This window comes from Chiloscyllium punctatum, chromosome 15, assembly GCF_047496795.1.
Source record: "Chiloscyllium punctatum isolate Juve2018m chromosome 15, sChiPun1.3, whole genome shotgun sequence".
NCBI lineage: Eukaryota > Metazoa > Chordata > Chondrichthyes > Orectolobiformes > Hemiscylliidae > Chiloscyllium > Chiloscyllium punctatum.
The window spans coordinates 28,879,920-28,901,425 of record NC_092753.1 but is presented as its reverse complement, the minus strand read 5'-3'; the positions used below and the strand labels follow the sequence as shown (position 1 = coordinate 28,901,425).

Here is a 21,506-nt window from a genome sequence, read left to right as displayed (position 1 = left end):
GTTACCCTCTTGCTCTTGTAGAATCACTTTGGATTATTGCATGATGGAGTATTTTCTATTCACCTGGATGGGTAGAACACCAATAAAACAAGAGATTTGACACGATCCAGGACAAAGCAGTCTAAAGTCAAAGAATCATGGAATCCCTATAGTGCAGGTAGACGCAATCAGCCCAAGTCTGCACTGACCCCCCTAAGAGTATCCAGCCCAGATCCCCTATCTCCACAATCCTGCATTTACCATGGCTAATCCAACTAGCCTGCATATGGGGCAATTTAACAAGCCTACTTGACTAACCACCTTGAGAGTATGCAAGGATACCGGAGCACCTAGTGGAAACCCAGACAATGTACAAACTCCATACAGGTAATTGCCCAAGGCTGGAATTGAATCTGGGTCCCTGGTGCTGTGTCACTGTGTTGGCCATGAATGAATGGTTCAATTGCTGGATGAGATGTCAACCAACACTTTATCAACACCCATCCACAATCTTAAATATTCATTATTTTACTACCAATGCATAATGGCAGCAGTGTGCACCATCTATAAGATCAAACCCATCATCTCCATCACATAGAAAGCCTTAAGGCAGCAGATACATGCAAAAACCATTACCTACAAGTCACCCTCCTCCAAGCCACACCCCATCTTAACTTGTTACTATATCACCATTCCTTCATTGTTGCTGGAACAAAACCTTGGAACTCTTCTGTAGAGGTCCAAGACAGCAACTCACCGCAGCGGTCTAAATGTCAATACAGATTTGCAACAATGCCTTGCCTTGCACCAACATGCCATGAAAGAGAAAAAGCTAAAGAGTATTGTGACGAACGATACTGTGCTCAGGTTCTATAGGCACTACCCTGGCTGAGACCGAGCTCAGCTTGTACAGTAGTGTGTGAACCACAGACTTGAGAACATTGAACATTAATTCTGAACTAGCTTGAGCAGCAACTCTAGAATTTTCAAACGAGTTGAATGCCCTTGACCCTGTCCTACAGCTACTTTGTGACTACCCTTTCTCATATCCTGCTTCCTGTAAGGTCCCTATTCCATTCTTGTAGCTTATCCATCTCAGTAGTTCTGAAGATGTCACTGTACCTGTGTCTTGGTTTCTGCAAACCCAAAACTTTCCATAAGTATAACTGACAAATTTTCCTGTTCTCAGAATCACAAAAGGATTCCCAATGTCTTCATCATCCAACTCACTAAGCCCCACATTCACAAGCACCTAAGTGTTACAGCTTAGAAAGAGGACATATGGCCAATTGTGTATGCATCGACTCTCTAAACGAGCATTATGAAATAGGGGCATTCTCCTAGCTTTTCTCCATACCCTTACAAGTTATTTCTACTTGAATAATCATCTACTGCCCTTTTGAATGCCTCAACTGAACTTGCCTCCATTGCATTTCCAGTCAATGCATTCCAGACCTGATTCATTCATTATGTGAAAAAGCTATTCTCACATGACATTTGCTTCTTTAACGATTCACTTGATTTTTTACATTCTTAATCCTTTCATGAGAAAATGTTTCACCCAATCTACTCTATCCAGCCCAAGTAAAATTTTTAAAACTTCCATCACACATTTTCCATCTACTATGGAGGGATTTGAAAATACGCTTGTAGATCATGAGTCCAAATCTTGAAATTACTAAGCTAACAAAGTAATCATAATGTACCACTAATTTTAGTTTCATGTAGGATTTCTCTAGTTATGCCTAGTGAGTTTTTCACAGGCTATTCTCTGCAAATCACTTCATAAGCTATCTGCCACATCCCTCTGGTGCCCCACTTGTGTTTCCTTCCACACAGCAATGGCAGAGGTATTTGCCAATGCTGAGACCATCTGAGATTCATGGCACTGGCACCAATTTTAGAGTCTAGCCAGGCACTAAGTAAAGCTGCCAAGAACTTTCCTTCATTGTACATGTTGTGGGAAAGGAAAGAGAAAGAAACAATTCTAAGGGCACACATGCTGCACGGCTGACAATTCTTTCTAAATACAAGAACAATTTACAAACATATTGCTATTTAAGAAATAAGCTATACAGGTTCATTCCTTAGTGTTATCCCAAATTAGAATCCTGTCTAAGGGAGTGCTACTTCTCTAATGCCTAGTGTAGCCTCACATCCTCTCATTACTCAGAGAAGGAGCATCACACATTGGAAAGCCTTCAAATGTTTGAAAATTTTCACTTTTACTTAGTAACTGCAAACGTGAAGAAATGAAATTTGCATTTACATCTGGGAATAGACAGGGAAGATTTGCCTTTCGGTCAACTATAAATTTACAGTCAATAAGTGATCACTGCATCCAGCTCACATCTATTGAAATCAGGTGTTAATTAAGTTGTTTCTGGCTTGTTACACCTGACACTGCAATGCTCTATCATGCAGAAAGAGATGTTCCTCCTGTGCAATGTCCTTGTCTTCTTCCTCAGAAAATTGTTATCACTCTCCTACCTCTTCAGCCTACTCCAATTGTGCAGAGTACAGTATACTTTGTGTGGCACACATTGTCTGGATTGTACTATAAGCTCCCATTGGACAAATCCAAGCATCAGAATCACATCTTCAGCAAGTCTACCATTTGCTCCACCATTAACCTGGTGGAATAATGAGAAGCATTGTATGTGATCATTTTTAGTTCTAAGGGGTTGTATAACAAAGTCATTACCCATGGTTTGATGAGAGTAGCCCTGCTCACTCAGTGACCGATCTTGTAAAGTCAGCCAGCTCTTGAAATAAAGTAGGAACACAGGGGTTCACAAGGATATAGGAATCATTACAGGTCCCAGAATACCTGGCACAGACTTCTAAGATGTGGTAAAAATGATCATAGGTAAATCAGCTGCATTATGATATGGCACTTTCAATATGACCTATGCATAATCTATCACATCTTTGCACCAAGAAGAAATCAGCTATGTTGTCAAAGCCTACTGACCAGACTGCAGCATTAACCTCGTCATAAGGCAATGTGATGAATGATGTTATCTGGCACAGTTGGATACAACTTTGTGTAACTGTTACTAAATCCTCAGTCTGCAATTACACTTTGGCCTGCTCATCTGGAAGGTGTGGCATTGAGCAGAATAGATAGACTGTTTCCAAGTCCTAGCCTGGTATGAGAAGATGTCCTTAACTCATTGTTTCATGCCCCTTTCATTGGAAGCTGTCTCCCATCCCCTGGCTGAGGGTGACTTCCTTGAGAGACATGTCTGTCTGACTGAAGCGTATGCAATGTGTTTGCTTCATAAGCAGCTGGCAAATGCTGATGTCTCATAGTGCTGTACAGCAACATGTTCACTCGCCTGACTGATAGCTGCTCACAGGCGCAGCAAGCTACTTAGCTTTGTACCTGCTTTAAGATGTAAGCCTTATACCTATGGTTGAGGAGAGGAAAGTACAAAAAGGCAAGGCAAGGTAGAAATGCTTTGAGCATCCAAGCATGCCCAAATTGAGTGATTAGAGAGCAAGTGAGGTGCCCATTGATACATCCAGTCCAATTCATGAATTGGGTGCCCCTGTGTGCAAAGTGCCTTGGCAAGTGCACTGTAATATATGGTGGTGGTGTACAGCACTGAAGCACAGAACTGTACATTGCAGGTAGATTGGAGGTTTGCCATGAAGATGCAGTGAGGCTGATATGTGTCCATTGCCTACCTCTCTAGGTAAGGGCTGCAGCAGTTGGTGCAATGGAGTAAGGCTTAAGTTGTTGGTGACTACTATCCAAGATGGATGGCAAGAGGAGCAAGTGGCAAGTTAGAGTCATGCGATACCCGTGCTGAGGATCAAATATGAATTGCCTTTCCTAATTTCTCTTCAGCAAATAGGACATTATGAAAGTTATATTATTGAGGTGCTTATACATGCAAACAGACTTCTTCCTACTCACCAGCAAGAATCTATCTTACAGTTCAAAACTTGGTTGCAGAATTTAACATTTTTTTCTCTATGATGTTGAGAATTTCATCATTATCAAGGTTGCCACATTTTCCAAACCAACTTGACATTGTTCATGTCATTCAGGGACTGGGAGGATTCTGTCCTTTGACTCTGATATCTTTGCCACCTATGACATGATCCCATTAATAAGCATAACTTTCCCTCTCCTTTCAATATTTCAAAGGGGCTACACCCTCTGCAATACCTTGGTCACTCCTGAATCATCTCCAATCATCTCTTCCTTTTTTCATGCATTTAGGAGATGTCATCCTTGCCCTTCTACTTCCGACATTTTCACTGTCTAAAGTTCCACGCAAACCTTTGAGGTTAAACAGTGATTTATTTGCATTTCTTTCAGTTTTGTGCATTACATTCACTGCTCACAACGTTGTCTCTTCCATACTGGGGAGCCAAAATGCAGATTGGGTGGTTGTTTTGTGAAACACCTCAGTTACAGCCACAAGTGTGACCTTGAGCATCATGGCACCTATTGTTTTAGCTCTCTGCACCACTCTCAATCTGACCTTTTTTTCTCCAGCCCTTACGCAGTTTCAATAAAGCAGTTTCAATAAAGCTGAGAAAGAACACTATACCTTTTAATTGGCCTTCTAGCCTCAACATCTAATCAGATCATATTGCTGGTGCTCATTTTTATTTACACATTCTCTAGCCCCTCTTTTGTTTCTTTCTTATTCCATAACAATTTGCATTCACCTTGCACTATTGTCCATCTTGTCAATGCATTTATCCTGTGTCCAACCCCAAAAATTATATTCTTACCCCCACTTTCCCTGCCTTTGCACATGCTTAAATCCCTTACCATGTTCTGGGTTGATCAGTCATTGACCTGAAGAATTAACACTTTTCCCCTGTTTTACTGATATTGCTACTGATTTCCAGCATTTCCTGTTTTCTTTGAAATTATTTTCAGCATCTATAAGATTTTGCTTTTACAATGTGTGATGTCATTTTCAAGTTTGTCAGGAAAATTAAAATTTGCTTTAGATATGAAAATTATTGTAAGTTAGCTAACGGAATTGTATTGAAATCCCAGGTGCAATACTTAATTGTTTTATAAACATCTAATCAGTTTCTATTTTAAGATCAACCTTTTGAGAGACTCTATAATAAAATGTTCCCTATGTTCACAAAAACTTATTTTAAGTTAAAAACTAATATAGTTACCTGTACATAGCAAAGGATTCTGCAACAAGTTTATTGCATACTTTTCATTCCAGATGTCCTCCAGGTTTAAAGAAACTCTGCCACATGATATAATCTTCTCTCTTTTTGTTAATTCAGTTTTCTGAATAGGACCCATTGTGCCATGTAGTAATACACAGCAATGAATATTATTGTATATCAGCAGTGGTGACAAGTCTGTGACAACTGTGATGGTCTGTGTATGATCTTTGTAAGTCCGAAAACACGGGTCTTCCTCATGGCTGCTCCTCAAAGCATGTATATCTTGCATCTCCAGTCTTGGTTTCTTCAGTGGAGGTTCTGATGGATATTGGTGAAATGACGCCAACACTGGGGATCTGCTTACCTTCAATACTTTACTTTGAGATTGAATCACTGGAGCAGCAGTAAAGTTATGATCCATCACCAGTGACAAACTCAGATAGTCAAAATTTCTGCAAAGAACAATACAAAGGTTTTGCATGGATTATCATTATAAACTAAGTTGAGACTACTAAAGGGTTAAGGTTAAGGTTATGCACATTAAGGTTCAAGAAATCAATCTACCTTAAATTTTTCATTTGGATTGCCTACATTTTAGTTCTCACTACTGTCTCTTATAACTGAGTCAGATATCTAATTTCATTTTAAGGTGTAGTTTCATGCAAAATACATTCTGGTTTCTTTGCACAGTCTCTCACCTGCACTACTTAAAATTAGGAAGTTAATTGCTTGAGCAGGAAATACAAAATGCAGCAAAAAGGTAACATCTCATTAATGAGAATTAGAGTCAGATTGTTTAAGACAGATGTCCGTTTTAAAAACAGCAGAGGATACAGGATCAGTCGTTAATTTTAAATCTGAGATGAATAAATTTTTGTTAAACAAAGATATTAAGGGGTATCCGCCAAAGGCACATTTAGGCCACAGATTAGCCGTGATCTCACTGAATACCGGAAATGGCTTGAGGGGCTGAATGGTCTATTTTCATTCCTATCTTTAGTGATGTTACAATTGTGTAAAAATAACAAATACTGAAAATTCAGACTTTAATGGTTGATTGAGGAGTGAACACTCCAGAAACCTTCTACAATTAATCAGTCACTATTAATGTTACCCACATGATTATATATCCATGTAACAAAGTATTACACTGAACGGTAAAAAATGTGTTTATTCAATCATTTATTAGGCAGAGGGTGAACTTTAAATACTGTGATGTATTACATATTTATCAAGAGTTATACCACTTCTAAAGTTAGAATTGTTCTCATCATCGTATGATTAAATCAATATAATTAGTAAGTTCAAAAATTATAGCCAGTTAGGCAGCATCCGAGGAGCAGGAGAGTCGATGTTTTGAGCTAAACTCTTCATTAGGAATGTGATTATGTTTATGCTTGAAACGTCGACTCACCTGCTCCTCAGATGCTGCCTGACCAGCTGTGCTTTTCCAGTGCCACACTTTTTGACTTTGATCTCCAGTATCTGCAGTCCTTACTTTCTCCTAGTTTAAAAATTATGCCAAAGATAAGCCCAAGATTTGTGAGTAATATTGTTGCTTTTTTCATCTGTGATTGGACAGGATAAACAGAAAAATATGTATGATCTGGTAGCCATTACAGAGACATAGCTCCAAACTGACAAAAACTGGGACTTAAATATTCAAGCATACATGATATTTAGAAAGGATAGGAAGCTGGGAAAAAATGAAAAAAGGGGCAATTCTGTTAGTTAAAGATGACATGTATAATAAAGAGGTATTAACTTAGTTCTGGAGATCACGATGCAGAAAGGGTTTAGTAGAAATGAGAAATACAAAACGGGGAGTTTGTTTGCAGTAGTGGTATACACAGAGGAAACTTGATTATCCGAAGGACACAGGTGGGCAATCGAATTTTGTTTGGTTAAATGAATTTCGGATAATCAAATGCTAAATAACGTAGTTTAGCTGAGCATCGTGACCTTGCCAGATAATCCGATATTTAAATAACTGAACACCATTTAAAATCGAGGTTCCTCTGTGGTTCTACTAAAAAGTAACCACACTGTAGGACAGCAACATTGGAAGAAATTATGGGGGCTTATAGGAAAAGTATGGTGATAAGTGTGGGTGATTAGAATTACATGTAGATGAACCAGATTGGCAAAGGTATCCTGGAGGATGAGTTCACGGTGTGTTTTTAGAACTGTTGCTTATGAACAATGAGACTGGATTAATCAATGTGACTCTGATGATAATGTGATTGAATATCACATTCATGGGGAGGGAGAAAAGAATGGATAGAAGATTTGAGTTTTAAATGCAAATAAGGGCAATTGTGAAGACATTTTGGGGCGGCACAGTGGCTCAGCAGTAGCACTGCTGCCTCACAGCACCAGGGACCCAGATTCAATTCCCACCTTGGGTGACTGTGTGGGTTTCCACTGGGTGCTTCGGTTTCCTCCCACAATCCAAAGACGTGCAGGTCAGGTGAATTGGCAATGCTAAATTGCCTGGAGTGTTAGGTGCATTAATCAGGGGTAAATATAGAGTAGGGGAATGGATCTGGGTGAATTATTCTTCAGGGGGTCAGTGTTGGGCCGAAGGGCCCGTTTCCATACTTTAGGGAATCTTATCAATGACTTCAAAGTGTAAGCTTCCTATGTGACTCTGACGATAATGTGATTGAATATTACATTCATGGGGAGAAAGAAAAGAATGGATAGACGATTTATGTTTTAAATGCAAATAAGGGCGATTGTGAAGACATGATGACAGAACTACCTGTGTGAACTAGGGAATTAGATGATGGGATAAGTCAGCAGGCATTTAAGGAGATATTTCAGAATACTCAGAAGCGATATATTTTGACAACAGAGAAAGATCTCCTAGAAAAAAATCACAAGTTGTGACTAATTAAGGAAGTTAAAGATAGAAGCAAAATTAAAGCAAGGTGTATAGTTCATCAAATGTGATTGACAAGTCAGAAGATTGGACATATCAAAGATCAGCAAATAATGACTAAAGAATTAATAAGGAGAGAGAACTTAAGAGTATAAGGGAAAGTTAATTGGAAATACAGAATAAAAAAAAAGTTTCTACACATGTTAAAAAAGAAAAGTGAGTTTTGATCATCTGGAATGAGTATCCGGGAAATTAATAGTGGAAAATAAGGAAATATCTGGTGTATTGGACAGATATTTTATGTCTGTTTTCACTGTAGACGTTAGAACTGACATCACAAGAGAAGGAGGAACTTAAAACAATAACATTCTTTAGGGCAAATGAACTGAGAAAATGATTAAAACTGATAGCTGAGAAGTTCCCGGATCCTGATGGATTTCCTCCTAAAGTCTTAACAAAAGAGGCTGCTGAAATAGCAGATGAAACAGTTGTAACTTTTCCAAACTTTCTCAATGTTGGTAAGATTCCATTGGATTAGAAAATAACAAATGTGATTCCTCAATTTGGGGGGGGGAAGGGAGAGAAAAACAAGACAGAATGTCTGAGAGAGACAGAGTGTGAGATAGAAATTACACACCTGTTTTAGTTTAACATCAGTCATAGGCAAACTGCTGGAATCTTTTAATAAGGAAGATATAGCAGTATTTAGAAAATCTCAACAAATTCAGACAGTCAATTTGTTTTGGTGAAAGTTTTGTGAAATCATGTTCGACTAATTTATTCTTTTTCTTTAAGGAAGCAATAAGCAATGTGGACCAAGAGGAGCATATGGGAGTAGATGTGCTATACTTGGATCCCTGAAGATGTTTAATAAGGTGGCATATTAAAGATTACTGCACAAAATAAGGCCTCAAGACATAGGGGATAACATAATGCAAATAAGGATTGAGGTTTGTTTAGTTAACAGTAAGCAGAGAGTAGACTTAAATAGGCCATTTTTGGGTTGACTGTATGTTATTTAAATAGAGACACAGAGCAATCTAGGTGTCCAGGAGCATGAATCACAAAGTTAACATGCAGTCATAAGTAATTAGGAAGACGAATGGAATGAAATATAAAAATATGGATATTTTGCTCATTACAAAGTGAATTGATGAGGCTACATCTGAAGTATCAGTTTTGGTCTCTTTATTTAAAAAAGGATGTAAATGCATTACGGCCAGTACAGAGAAGGTTAATGTAACTGATAGCTAGAGTGGGAATGGTTACCATATGAGGAAATGTTAGATTAGCTAGCCTCCATCCACTGAAGTTTAGAAGAATAAGAGGTGATCTTATTGAGACATACAAGAGAGGCTCTTACAGGCTAGATACCGTAAGAATGTTTCCCCTGTGGAAGAATTAAAAATAGGAGGTCTTCTATTTAAAACAAAGTTAAGGAAAAATACTTCTCTCTGAGAGTCATGAGTCGTAGGAACTCTCTTCTGCAGAGTAGTAGAGGAAGAGTTATCCTTTTGTTCAGGCATGTACATTTTTGATTGATACAGGAGCCAAAAGTTATTCTGGATCAGCAGGAATGCAGAATTGAGTCCACAATCAGACCAGACACTATTTTACTAAATGATGTAGCAGGCTCAAGGGACAAACAGCTTACTCTTGCTTATAATTTGTGTGTTTGTAGGTGAATTATTGTTTTACAAAAATGAATAAAATCAGCAAATCTGCACCTGATGTGAATTACATAAAAATTGTAGACTTTAATATTTTTCTTTTGATTATTAATATTGCTTATTTTTCTATTAGGAAGTTCCATTTCATTAACCACTGGTAGCGTTCAACATTGGAACAAATGTGCCTTTGTTTTTGTCCAATTTACTTACAAGCTGACAGATTCAGATAATTGTATCCCCACGATCCAGCTGCTATCAACAATGCGTTGCCAGATCTTCTGTACTGGGTAGTTTAACACTTGACTGGTAGGACAAGCCTGCTCTACAAGAGGCCGTAGGTCCAGCTGCTCTTCATTCCAAAGAGAAACCAAACCTTCCTATGAAAACACAAGGTTTTGATTACTAAGTATTAGATTTAAATCCATTTGGGCTGAAGAGAATAATTTTATGCTATTTAAAAACACACACAGGTAGACAATTAAATTTGAAATTTACACAAAATTGTTATATGTCAATTTACTGCTTCAGTCAAATGGAATTACCAAAATTTCTGAATTTAGTACTGCGATTTGTAATTTTTTTAATGTGATTTTTGACAAATATATTACAGGTACTATAATCAACATGACAAACATTAGCACAAACTTGTTATGCATTAATTCAAAGATTTGTCTGAGCAGTTAAATGTTACTAGTATTTACTAATGCCATACCTCCTCAGCTTGTGGCAAGGTAGACTGCTTTCCTTCAATAAGGCTTGTTAGAGCTTTGGTTGACTGAAGTAAAACTCTTTCTTTAGCTCTTAATAGTCGTTGCAGTTCTTCAAGAGAGGCTAGGCCGAGCTGAAAGCAACGGTTGAAAAATTAGGAGAGCAAAGGATTGCAACAGCTCAATGCCCTAAAACCATCATGGGTGAAAATTTCCCAGCATCTGAAAGATGTGCCAAATGACAAGAAAGTTAGGAAACTATGGAGAGAAATGTAGCAATCTCTGTAGTGCAGAATTGATTACAGGCAACTTTTAAAGCAGCACCTGTGGTCAACAATTCTCAAATGCTTTCTAAGTGTCATTGACTGAACAAGGACATGGAGCTGCTTTCTTCTCATACTGCACTGCAAGCATTTAAAAACATGGTCTTATATGAAATGCTGTATATTTTGAATGAGTTTGGGGAGGGAGGCAAGACGTTAGCAACTGCATTTATCATCTCCTATTGTACTTCCGTGATATGGCTTGTGCTGCATACATTGGACAAAGTCAGTTGGAGGTCCATACTGAGGCATCCCAGGGGCTTGCTTGTTGGAAATCTCCATGTCCTATTGTAGTGAGGCCTATATTAGAGCATTACCCCTCACTGGGTTTATGCGCTGGAAATCAAGACACACCACTCCCAGAACATCACAAAAGTGAAACATTTTATGAACTATGGAAAAGTTCTGTAATTTAACTGGCTTTTGAACCCAGCATGGCCCAGGTTCCTGTACTTAATAAAAATTGCTTTTTATTCTAGGTAATTGTACTCTAGCTACAGATAACTGATTATGAATCATCTGCACATTATTCTGCTCCTCTTATAAACTCCATCTTTTACACACACGCACAGACAAAAGAACATAGGTGTTTGGACAAAGTGAAAGATTGGTAAGACAGCTCCAAGGTTCTGGAAATGATTCTTAAGATTCTCTTGCTTGTCAGAAAGCTGGATCTCAGTTAGCTTTCTCTAGGTGCTACTACTGGTTCACAAAGCACAGGGTGGCTTTTGAAATAACTTCACATAGTCTGGTATCCCCTCACCAAGTCATCCTTTATTTACACATGCATATTACTTTACAGTGGTCCGGTCTCTTCAGAGCTAGCTAACAGAACCTCTGGTACTGGGTGAAATAACTCCCCAGAGGCTGGTATCCTGTTACCAAGTCACCCTTTATTTACACAAGGAGAGTCCTTGATACTGATCCAGCTTCCTCAGAGCCAGCTCTCAGAGTGAGCAGAACCTCTGACACTCCTGTTTAATTTTTTTCTGCGGTAGTGCTTATATTTTCCTAAGAGTTGTGTGTGCAGGTGTGAGGCACAGTGAAAGACAACAGGTGTACAAATCTTTATTCAATTTCCACCACCAGGAAGAAAGAAAACACCCAAGTGGCCAGTGACAAGCAGTGCTCCTCTTAGAGGGCAATGCTGCGTGATCAAACAGTCCAGAGACACCTGGGCTCTGATATAACCACAGAAGAGGGGCACGCAGTCGGCCCCAACACAGCCCACAACCATGTTTATATCTGTTAGCCAAGGCTTCCTGATTGGGCCAGATTAACAGCCACTATCAGGGATCTCATATTCTATGAGGTCTACCTGGCTGCCCTCACTACAATCACGCTATCCTTCTCCCTTTAAGGCTTTTTCTTTTCTTGCAGCCTCTCCTGGGGCATTTTCATACTGGGTCCAGTTCCTCTGACTCAGCCTCCAATATCGATGGCGTGCAGCCCGCAACTTGCACCCTGAACATCTCAAAATAAAAGCATCCTCTTCTTCAGGCAGTAAAAGTGTCGAACCAGTAACATCCACAGTATCCATTTTGGAATAAGAAGATTCTTTGATGCTGGATAGAGGGGGAGATCCCACAGGTTCCGACAGCCTTTCCCACTGTTCTGAGGGACTGCGTATGCTTTGCTCCTATCTTGTTTGCAAGTTTGCAGCTTTTATGTAGTCCATCAGCTTGATCACGACCTCCTCATCTACTCAAACTTTATTCATCACAGGACTTGACCTTGCATCGACCATTTCTCTCACACAAGCACAATCATTTCAGTGTTTCAACATCCAAACACTGTCCCCGAAGTAAACGCGTTTAGAGGAGTTGTGTCCAGCACTAGCGTCCCTGGTGCCATTTCACTCTTCTGCACCCCCAGGTCCAGGAAAATCAGACTGGACCTGGAGTGAGTTTTCATCCCATCAGCAACTCTGTTGGAGTTATCCCTGTAGTTGCACGAGGGATGGTCCAATAATCAAATAGAAACCGAATAGTTTGGTATCGAGTGAAGCCAGAGGCTGTTTCTTTAAGCTTGCTTTCAAAGTTTGTACTGTTCTTTCCACCTGACCATTGGACGATGGATGGTATGGAGCTGTCCTTATATGCCATTTGACTTTAGGAAACACTCCAATTCCCTGCTGGTAAATGCTGACCAACAATTCTGTCAGTGTACAGATTATCTGGCATTCAATTAACTGAATATCAGAAAACCTGGCAAGATTGCAAGGTCCCGATGCTTGGCTAGACTACATTATCCGGCATTCGATTAATCGAACAAAATAGATTAGATTAGATTAGATTACTTACAGCATGGAAACAGGCCCTTTGGCCCAACAAGTCCACACCGACCCGCCGAAGCGCACCCACCCACACCCATTCCCCAACATTTACCCTGCACCTAACACTACGGGCAATTTAGCATGGCCAATTCACCTAACCTGCACATTTTTGGACTGTAGGAGGAAACCGGAGCACCCGGAGGAAACCCACGCAGACACGGAGAGAATGTGCAAACTCCACACAGTCAGTCACCTGAGGTGGGAATTGAACCCGGGTCTCTGGCGCTGTGAGGCAGCAGTGCTAACCACTGTGCCACCGTGCCGCCCATCAATACTCCCCGCCTGTCTCTTTCGGATAATCGAGGTTCCTCTTTATTACAAAAAAATGCTTGCAACTTTTCTACAGTTATCCTCATTTTTGACAAATGAACTCTATGCACATCCAACCACTTGAGTGGTTGTCCACAATGATTCAGAAGATTGAGCCCATTAAAGGGCTGGCATAGTCCACCTGTACCAGGTCCAGGGTTTACCCGGCTATGAATGTGAGGGAACTGGTGGTAGTAATTCTTGTCCTTGCTTAGCACTACCTCAGTCTGCATCCAATCCTGGCCAATAGACATAAAGTCTTGTCAACATCTTCATTTTGGACATCCCTGGATGATCCTGGTAGAGTTTAACCAGTATCTGGCAGTAACCTTTGATCAGGTCAATCACTCTTGCTCCCCACAATAAAATGCCATTCTTTACGGTGATCTAGTCTCGCCAGGTCCAGAAATGTTTCAATTCTGGTTACAATGGCCCTTTTATTTTTCCCATCACCAGCAGCTGTTTTAGTTTTACAAGGGCCCCATCTTTTTACACCCACAGTCTTACATTGTCAGTGGTGACCGGAAGGATGTCCAGAAAGTTTAAAACCAGAATGGATTCTTCCAGTGGCTGCACCATCTGCTATTGTGAGGCAGCTCAAGGCATCTGCATTTGCTAAATGGTGTCCCAACTTGTAATTATGCACTTAGAATGAGAGCCCATTGTTGAATTCCATCTGAAAGTATGGGTGACACGGCCCTGTGTTCTTTGAGTAGTCCTAGTAGGGGTCTGTGGTCTGCTATTATTACTAATTTATATCCATAAAGGTATTGGTGGGACTTAGTCAGACCAAAGATGACTGCCAAACCTTCCTTCTCTATCGGGGCAAGTTTACATCAGACAAAGTCTGGTAAGAATACGCAACTAGGCGTTCTTCTCCAACCTGTGAGTCAACACCAACCGATACCACACAGGAAGGCATCACATGTCAGCATCACATCTCACTTAGGTCCATAACATATGAATACCTCAGACAATGATAGCTGCTTCTTCACTTCCCTAAAGACTACGAGACCAATTTTTTTTTAATAGCAAATGTAAGGGTGCCAGGATGGAGGCCAGGTTACGTATGAACTTTCCGTAATAATTCACCAATCTAAGGAAAGACCTAAGCTCCGGTCCAGAAATAGGAGCCAGGCACCTTTTGTGCCCTCACTTTATCTTCCAATGGGTGTAACCCGGTCTTGTCAACTCTGTAGCCCAAGTAAATCATTTGGAGTCTCTGGAAGATGCATATGCTCACCTTGAATAAACAGCTAGAGTCGATGTCCAAGTTTTCTACTTTCTCTTTATTGATCGTCACTGTTATTAGCGTGTCATCCAGATAAATGGTGACCTGGGGTAGACCTTGTTAAATGTAGTCCATCATCGCTGAAAATGGCACAGGCTGATGACATTGAAATGGTAGTCTCATGTTTTGGTACAAACTATTAAAGGCATTAATTGTAGTAAAATTCTGGAAAGCCTTGTCTAACTGCAATTGCAGGTACACGTGACTCATGTCCAGCTTAGTGTAGGCCAGCTCCCACCACCAACTTTTGCATATTAGTCCTCTATGCAAGAGACTGGGTATTTATCCAGCTGCGAGAAGCAGTTTACTGTTTGTTTAAAATCCCCACATAAGAAAAAAACCAGTCCGCTAGGCTTCACAATCGATATGACCGGTGCTAACCATCCCATAAACTGTACTGGTATGATGATTCCTTCACTTTTCATCTCCTGATTTCTGCTTCTACTTTGGCATGTGAGGAAAATAGCACTGGACGGACCTCGCAGCATCATGGAATTGCTTCTGATCAACTTGCAAAGTGGCCTTGGCTCCTTTGATGACACAGATTTTCGTGGTTCTCAAACTGCCAAGTAAAACTGGCAACATCTCAGAATTAGAGACGGCTTGGAGTCACATTCCTTCACAAATTAGTCAACTCTTAAAAGGTTTTAGTATCTGGTGCCTCAGGTAGAGTTAGGCTCCTCATAACCTAAAACTCTGCAGATCCACAAGCTGTCAGAAGAATTATTCATTGCTTTTCATTTGCCCCAATATCATTTGCCCAGAAGAAAATAGTACATTCTTTTCAGATATTAGACCGACTCTTCAACGGCAGGATTAAATGACTCAACCTTCTCAAATAACTGCTTGATGCCAGAAATACATACCCCAATTCAAAGACAACTGTTGAAGTGAATTTCTTCAGGAATGTATTTTTTTCTCTCGTCGCCACTGAAATAACTCCACAGGGTCCGGTATCCTGTTACCAACTCACCCTTTATTTACAGGTGCATAGTTTTTGACATTGGCCAGACCTCCTCAGAGCCAGCTCTCAGAGTGAACAGAACCTGACACTCCTGTTTATATCTGTCAGCCAGGGCTCCCTGATTGGACCAGGGTAACAGCTCCAATCAGGGAACTCATTCTACCTCATCCACCTGGATGATCTTGTTATAATCATGACAGATGGTTCACTTTGATTTGACTTATTATTGTCACAAGTACCAAGATAGTGAACAGTGTTGCTTTCCCTGCTGCACAGGCAAATCATACAATATGAAGAGCAGCAGGTAGCAGAACAACGTACAGAATACAGTATTACACCCACCGAGAAGGTGCAGTGAAAGAGAAAGAAAGGCTTATGCAATGCCTGACTTATAATTTAAAAGTCAAAGTTTAAAACAACTGAAAGATAAATTGCTTATCTTCAGGTTTCAAGTGCTTGTATTGCAAAAAACAGACAGCTCCAAAACTATAGAGAGATGTGATATCTTTTCTGTATCTCATTCACAGCCCCAAGTTATTCAGCTTGAGAACCAATTGCATGGCTGTTGGCCTTATCATTGATAACTGATCACTAGCTCATAAACTAATCAGCCATTTGTTGGCAACGAAAGCACTAACTGTACATAAGCCCTCGAGTCCTGTTTGTCTACAACCATACTTAACAGTCTTTGCAAGTGAAGCAGCACTTCACCTGTATTTCCTCCAAACTTGTGTATTGTATTCACTGCACTCAATGTGGCCTACCATACATTTGGGAAACCAAATGCAGACTGGGTGACCTCTTCACAGAACACCTCCAACCTGTGTGCAAGCATGACTCTCACCTTCCCGAAGCCGATCATTTTAACTCAATATCCTGCTCGCATACCCACATGTCTGTCCTCGGCATGCTGCAGTGTTCCAGTGAATCACAGTACAAACTGGAGGAACACCATCTCATCTTCAGACTTTACAGCCTTCTGGACTTAACACCTTCAAATTGTGAATTAAACTCCAACTTCTTCACTTTCATTTAGCTTGTTACATTATCATGTCCTCTTTGCCCCTCATCAGAGGGGGAAAGTATTTATGCACCCTGTGGGAGGAACTGTAGAAATGGAGAACAAAATGCAGATGCACCAAGAATTAGAATAATTTCCCACGCCCTAGTTATTGCATAGATCTTATTAATTTCATATCTAATATGCCCAAGGTAGGACACTAGGAATTATGGCAGTGAGGATTCAAAAATTTGGTCACAGGGCATTAAGTCAAGGATCTCAACTGAAGGACCGGATACTTGGCAACCCCAAGATGGATCATGTTCTTTATCGATGGGTACACAGTGTATTGGCAAAAGACAACACTACTCTATCAGCTACCTTTATCAAGGCCGAAGGCCAAAATGGGGGATCCGAGGGGTTAGTTTAGTTAAGGGATTAAAGCTTTAGCCTTATAGTCAGTAATCAACAAGTTGGCAAATTAAAAGGTAAAGTCACTATTGTCCTACCAGACCACAGGTCTGCTCTCATAATGAGAAACGGGGGTGGTTTGATGTCACACCATGCCTTAAGCTGGGGTGGGGTGGGAGGGGGGGCATTGAGGAGATGAATCCTTCATGATAACTTTAGCTCATGTGGGAATTGAACTCATACTGTTGATATTATTTTGCACTGCAAACCAACCATCCAGCTAACTAAGTTAAGTGAACATACAGAAACTAATAAACAAGGCATCCAGACTGTCTAGACTATCTCAAAGCTATGCCATTGAAAGATTTGATGAGGAACACATAATGTCTCCAAAACCTGTAGGAAACAATGACAATATGGGACACAAGTATGTTAATGTGTGGGAATTGTAATTATAACGTACATGCTGTACAAACTATATAAAACTTGAAGGTGTTCTGTAATTCAGCAGAGTAATCTTAGATCAGTGTTAGAGTTTTTCTCCCTAAGTGCATGAAATAAACAATCATTATCTGTTCTCTTGGAGTCCCTATTTCAATTAATCAATTAATCTGTGACCTCAGAGGATTTATTTCTCCTTACTCGTCCACTACATCTAGATGTGGTCTTGGGATCCTTATGCCTTATGGTGGAGCCTTGATGATTTGTGCCGAAATACTCCTACAATGTTAGTGATGGTGCAGGATTGGATGAGCTATGTTCAGAATGAGTAAGATGCATAGCGGGCAGGAATGCTTTGTGAACAGAGTGTGAGAGCCATTGAGGGAAGATACTGTAGGCAATAGTGAAACTGGTAGACTGTGAGCCTTGGCTGCAGATAGGTGCAGTGCCAAAGTTAGAGTGAGGCAGCTGACAGATAATGGTTGCCACATAACTTTGAGGAGTGCAGAAAGCTTGTAATTTTCTTAAGACATTGTTGTGCATTCCTCCAGTGTATGGGCAGCACACTGAGCTGTGTGAATATATCAGACCAACTGGCAATGTCAATTGCCATAATTTCTCTTTTCGCTCTCACTCCATCTTCAAAAGGAATTTGTCAAATGTCCATCTGGTTTTTCAAGAAAGAACCATATTAAAAATGTATAGAAAAATTATTAAAAAGTATTGGGTATGGCTATGAGTCAATAAATGAATGCAGATGTAAAACATTCGAAAAGTTTCAAAAAGATTTTCTCAAATTCACAAATTATATACATATACACCATAATTATATAAATACATATAAGCAGCAGATTCTCTTTATAGCATACTGATAAAAAAAGGAACATTATGCGTTGCTAAGTACACCCCTTGTATAATGTGACTCTGAAGCTCATTATAATGGAAAGGTTTCCACGACTAAAACTGATTGATTCATGTTACAAGATTCTGTGGAGTAAATTTAAATACTTTCACAAGTAATGCCAGACTCTTCTGCATACTTAGAACATGTAGAGATAGGTCACTCATTCAGACTGCAGAGATTAAATCAGAAACTCTCTGCTCTAGTTTTTTTTTAATAAGGACACAAAATCAAAGCAAGAAGTCTAAAAAACTAGTCTGTTCTGAGGAGGGGTCGCTGGACCCGGATCTTAACTCTGATCTCTCACCACAGATGTTGCCAGACCGACTGAGCTTTTCCAGCCATTTTTGTTTTTGAGTATAAAAACCCATCTCCATGGAAAACTGTCATCACCTCAGAAGACTGAAGATTTAATTTGTCAAGTTTTAAACTGGAGTCACAGAAGAGGTAGTTTAATCTCAATTGACTGCATATGAATAACTTCTCATTCCCAAATAACCATAATCTTTTCTGTTTCTCTGTTGAACCATGAATGGATTTTGATTAGATTCTTTCTGGTAACCCCAGTAGGCATGTTCCAAAGGATTAGAATTTACTGAAATTAATCTATTGTCACATTTGTTTAGCTGTTTGAATTATCCATTTGAACAGATTCAGCACTAGTAGATCATTTCCATTTTTGTGTTGGCTCACTGCCAATATTGCATTACAGTGATCTTTTCTAACCCTATCCAGACTTATGTAAAGTAGAAAGGTACTGAATTATATTGCTTATTTTTTTAAACAACGAAATCGAGGTAGCTCTAAAGGATACAACCAATTCACACATGAACTAAATAACTAAAATTATGACATGGTATTTCCCAAAATGATATCAAAAATTTGTAATCTTTAATTTTCCTTGCGATCTATATGCAAATACTTTTCTTCAATACTATTCAGCACATGAGGTTCAGAGACAGAGATCAAACAACAGCAGCAGGTTAGGAAATGTTGGCAGTGAAATTTGGATTAATCTAATTGCCGTTGTTTCAGATCTCAATGTCTGTAGCCAGTTTTCTTTTATCACATGTAGCATGGGGGTCAGTTAACTCAGGTGGCTGGATAGCTGATTTGTAATGCACAGTAATGCCACCAGTGAGAGTTCAATTCCTGTTTTGGCTGAGACTACTTTGAAGGATTCTCCTTCCCAACCTGTTCCTTCTTAAAAGATGTTATACCTTCAGGTTATACCACCACCAATTATCTCTCTAATGAAAGAGCAGCCGCATGGTTCTCAAAACAATGGCAACTTTACCTTTACCTGTATTATATCAGCACATACTTAAACTTTAATTAAATTACCTTTACGAGTTCTAGTTATCAAAATAAATTATTTACAATCTGGGAGAAATATTATCTGACATGGTTTTATACTTTTTTCTTGTGCAATTTTCTAAAATCCTTCAAAATGCACCTGGCCACTTACAACTGTGTTAAGGAGAAATATGTCTTCATACAGAACATTGTAAATCTTTTGAATTCTCGACCCAAATGATCATGCATACCCAGTTGATGAGCATATTAAAAACTTCAATCTACACATGGAGTCATAGAGATGTACAGCATGGAAACAGACCCTTCGGTCCCTTGTAAATCTTTTCTGAACCCTTTCAAGTTTCACAACATCTTTCCGATAGGAAGGAGACCAGAACTGCACGCAATATTCCAACAGTGGCCTAACCAATGTCCTGTACAGACTCAACATGACCTCCCAACTCCTGTACTCAATACTCTGACCAATAAACGAAAGCATACCAAACGCCTTTTTCACTATCCTATCTACCTGCGACTCCACTTTCAAGGAGCAATGAACCTCCACTTCAAGGTCTCTTTGTTCAGCAATACTCCCTAAGACCTTACCATTAAGTGTATAAGTCCTGCTAAGATTTGCTTTCCCAAAATGCAGCATCTCGCATTTATCTAAATTAAACTCCATCTGCCACTTCTCAGCCCACTGGCCCATCTGGTCCAGATCCTGTTGTAATCGGAGGTAACCCTCTTCACTGTCCACTACACGTCCCATTTTGGTGTCATCTGCAAACTTACTAACTGTACCTCTTATGCTCGCATCCAAATCATTTATGTAAATGACAAAGAGTAGTGGACCCAGCACCAATCCTTGTGGCACTCCAATGGTCACAGGCATCTCGGGTATTGAGGAAGTCAAGAAGCAGGAAAGTGGAGTTGATGCAGAAATTCACTATGATTTATTAAATGGTATGAAAATTCCTGAGGGGTTGACTGGCCTACATCTGCTTTGTTATGTTATGATTATATTAAAAAAACTGGATTATTGAAGTGACAAACGAAAGACATTTTATATATTATACAAACCTGTAATCTTGCCTCCAGAGCTTGGACCGTGTGGTAATAATTTACATGTCCCTTGTCATAATTTTGTGTTCCATTATCTTCAGCATGTCCAGAGTTAACCTAGATTGTAAAAATATTTTAAGAAATAATTAGAGGATAATGACAGTGGAATTATTTAAAAAGACCAGCAGTAAAAGTAATTGTTAGTTCCTGTGGAAGTGGCACACATGTAAGCTTCTATATTGCAAGGGGCTACTTTTATTAATTTGCATTGGCCCATAATTTAACTGTGAGAAGATTGCCAGCTGGACATCTGGCCATCCCCCACACTTCTGCATAGCATGGCAGCTCAAATCTCCTCCGGTTTATGTCTCCATTCAGCAACGGCATTTATCATTATGTTGTCATGCGGGTATCCTCACCAGCATCTTTTCTAAAACCATCATAGTCTCTCTGCTGAAATGTGGTCCCCAAAATTGTATGCAGATTGCAGTTGTAACTGAATCAGTGTTCTACAAAAGTTCATTGTAATGCAATGTCTTTATACTCTTGATCACAATTTATAGTCCAAGATCCCACATGCCAATTTAATCTCTCTTCATGGGTGAGTGAGTAAAAAAATGGACACAGGACTCCAATCTGGAGAAATGTAAGGTTATGCATTTGGGAAGGGCAAACAAAAGAATACACAATAAGCAGGTGGATATTGAGAACAGTAGAGAAAGTGAGAGACCTTTACAGATCCCAGAAAGTGGCATGACAGTAGGTAAGCTGGT

At 39.7% G+C, this 21,506-nt stretch overlaps 1 protein-coding gene across 4 annotated transcripts in view; it reads right to left on the bottom strand.

Moving 5' to 3' along the window:
* The window catches only part of fancb (FA complementation group B), a 41,225-nt gene that overhangs the window by 10,802 nt on the left and 8,917 nt on the right, over positions 1 to 21,506 (bottom strand). For all 4 annotated transcript variants that reach the window (XM_072584831.1, XM_072584832.1, XM_072584834.1 and 1 more), the window contains exons 4-7: positions 20,752 to 20,850; positions 10,406 to 10,534; positions 9,904 to 10,070; positions 5,140 to 5,591 (exon numbers count right to left, since the gene is read on the bottom strand). In XM_072584831.1, coding sequence (XP_072440932.1) covers positions 5,140 to 5,591; positions 9,904 to 10,070; positions 10,406 to 10,534; positions 20,752 to 20,850 — 847 coding nt within the window. The remainder of the gene's footprint in view (positions 1 to 5,139; positions 5,592 to 9,903; positions 10,071 to 10,405; positions 10,535 to 20,751; positions 20,851 to 21,506) is intronic.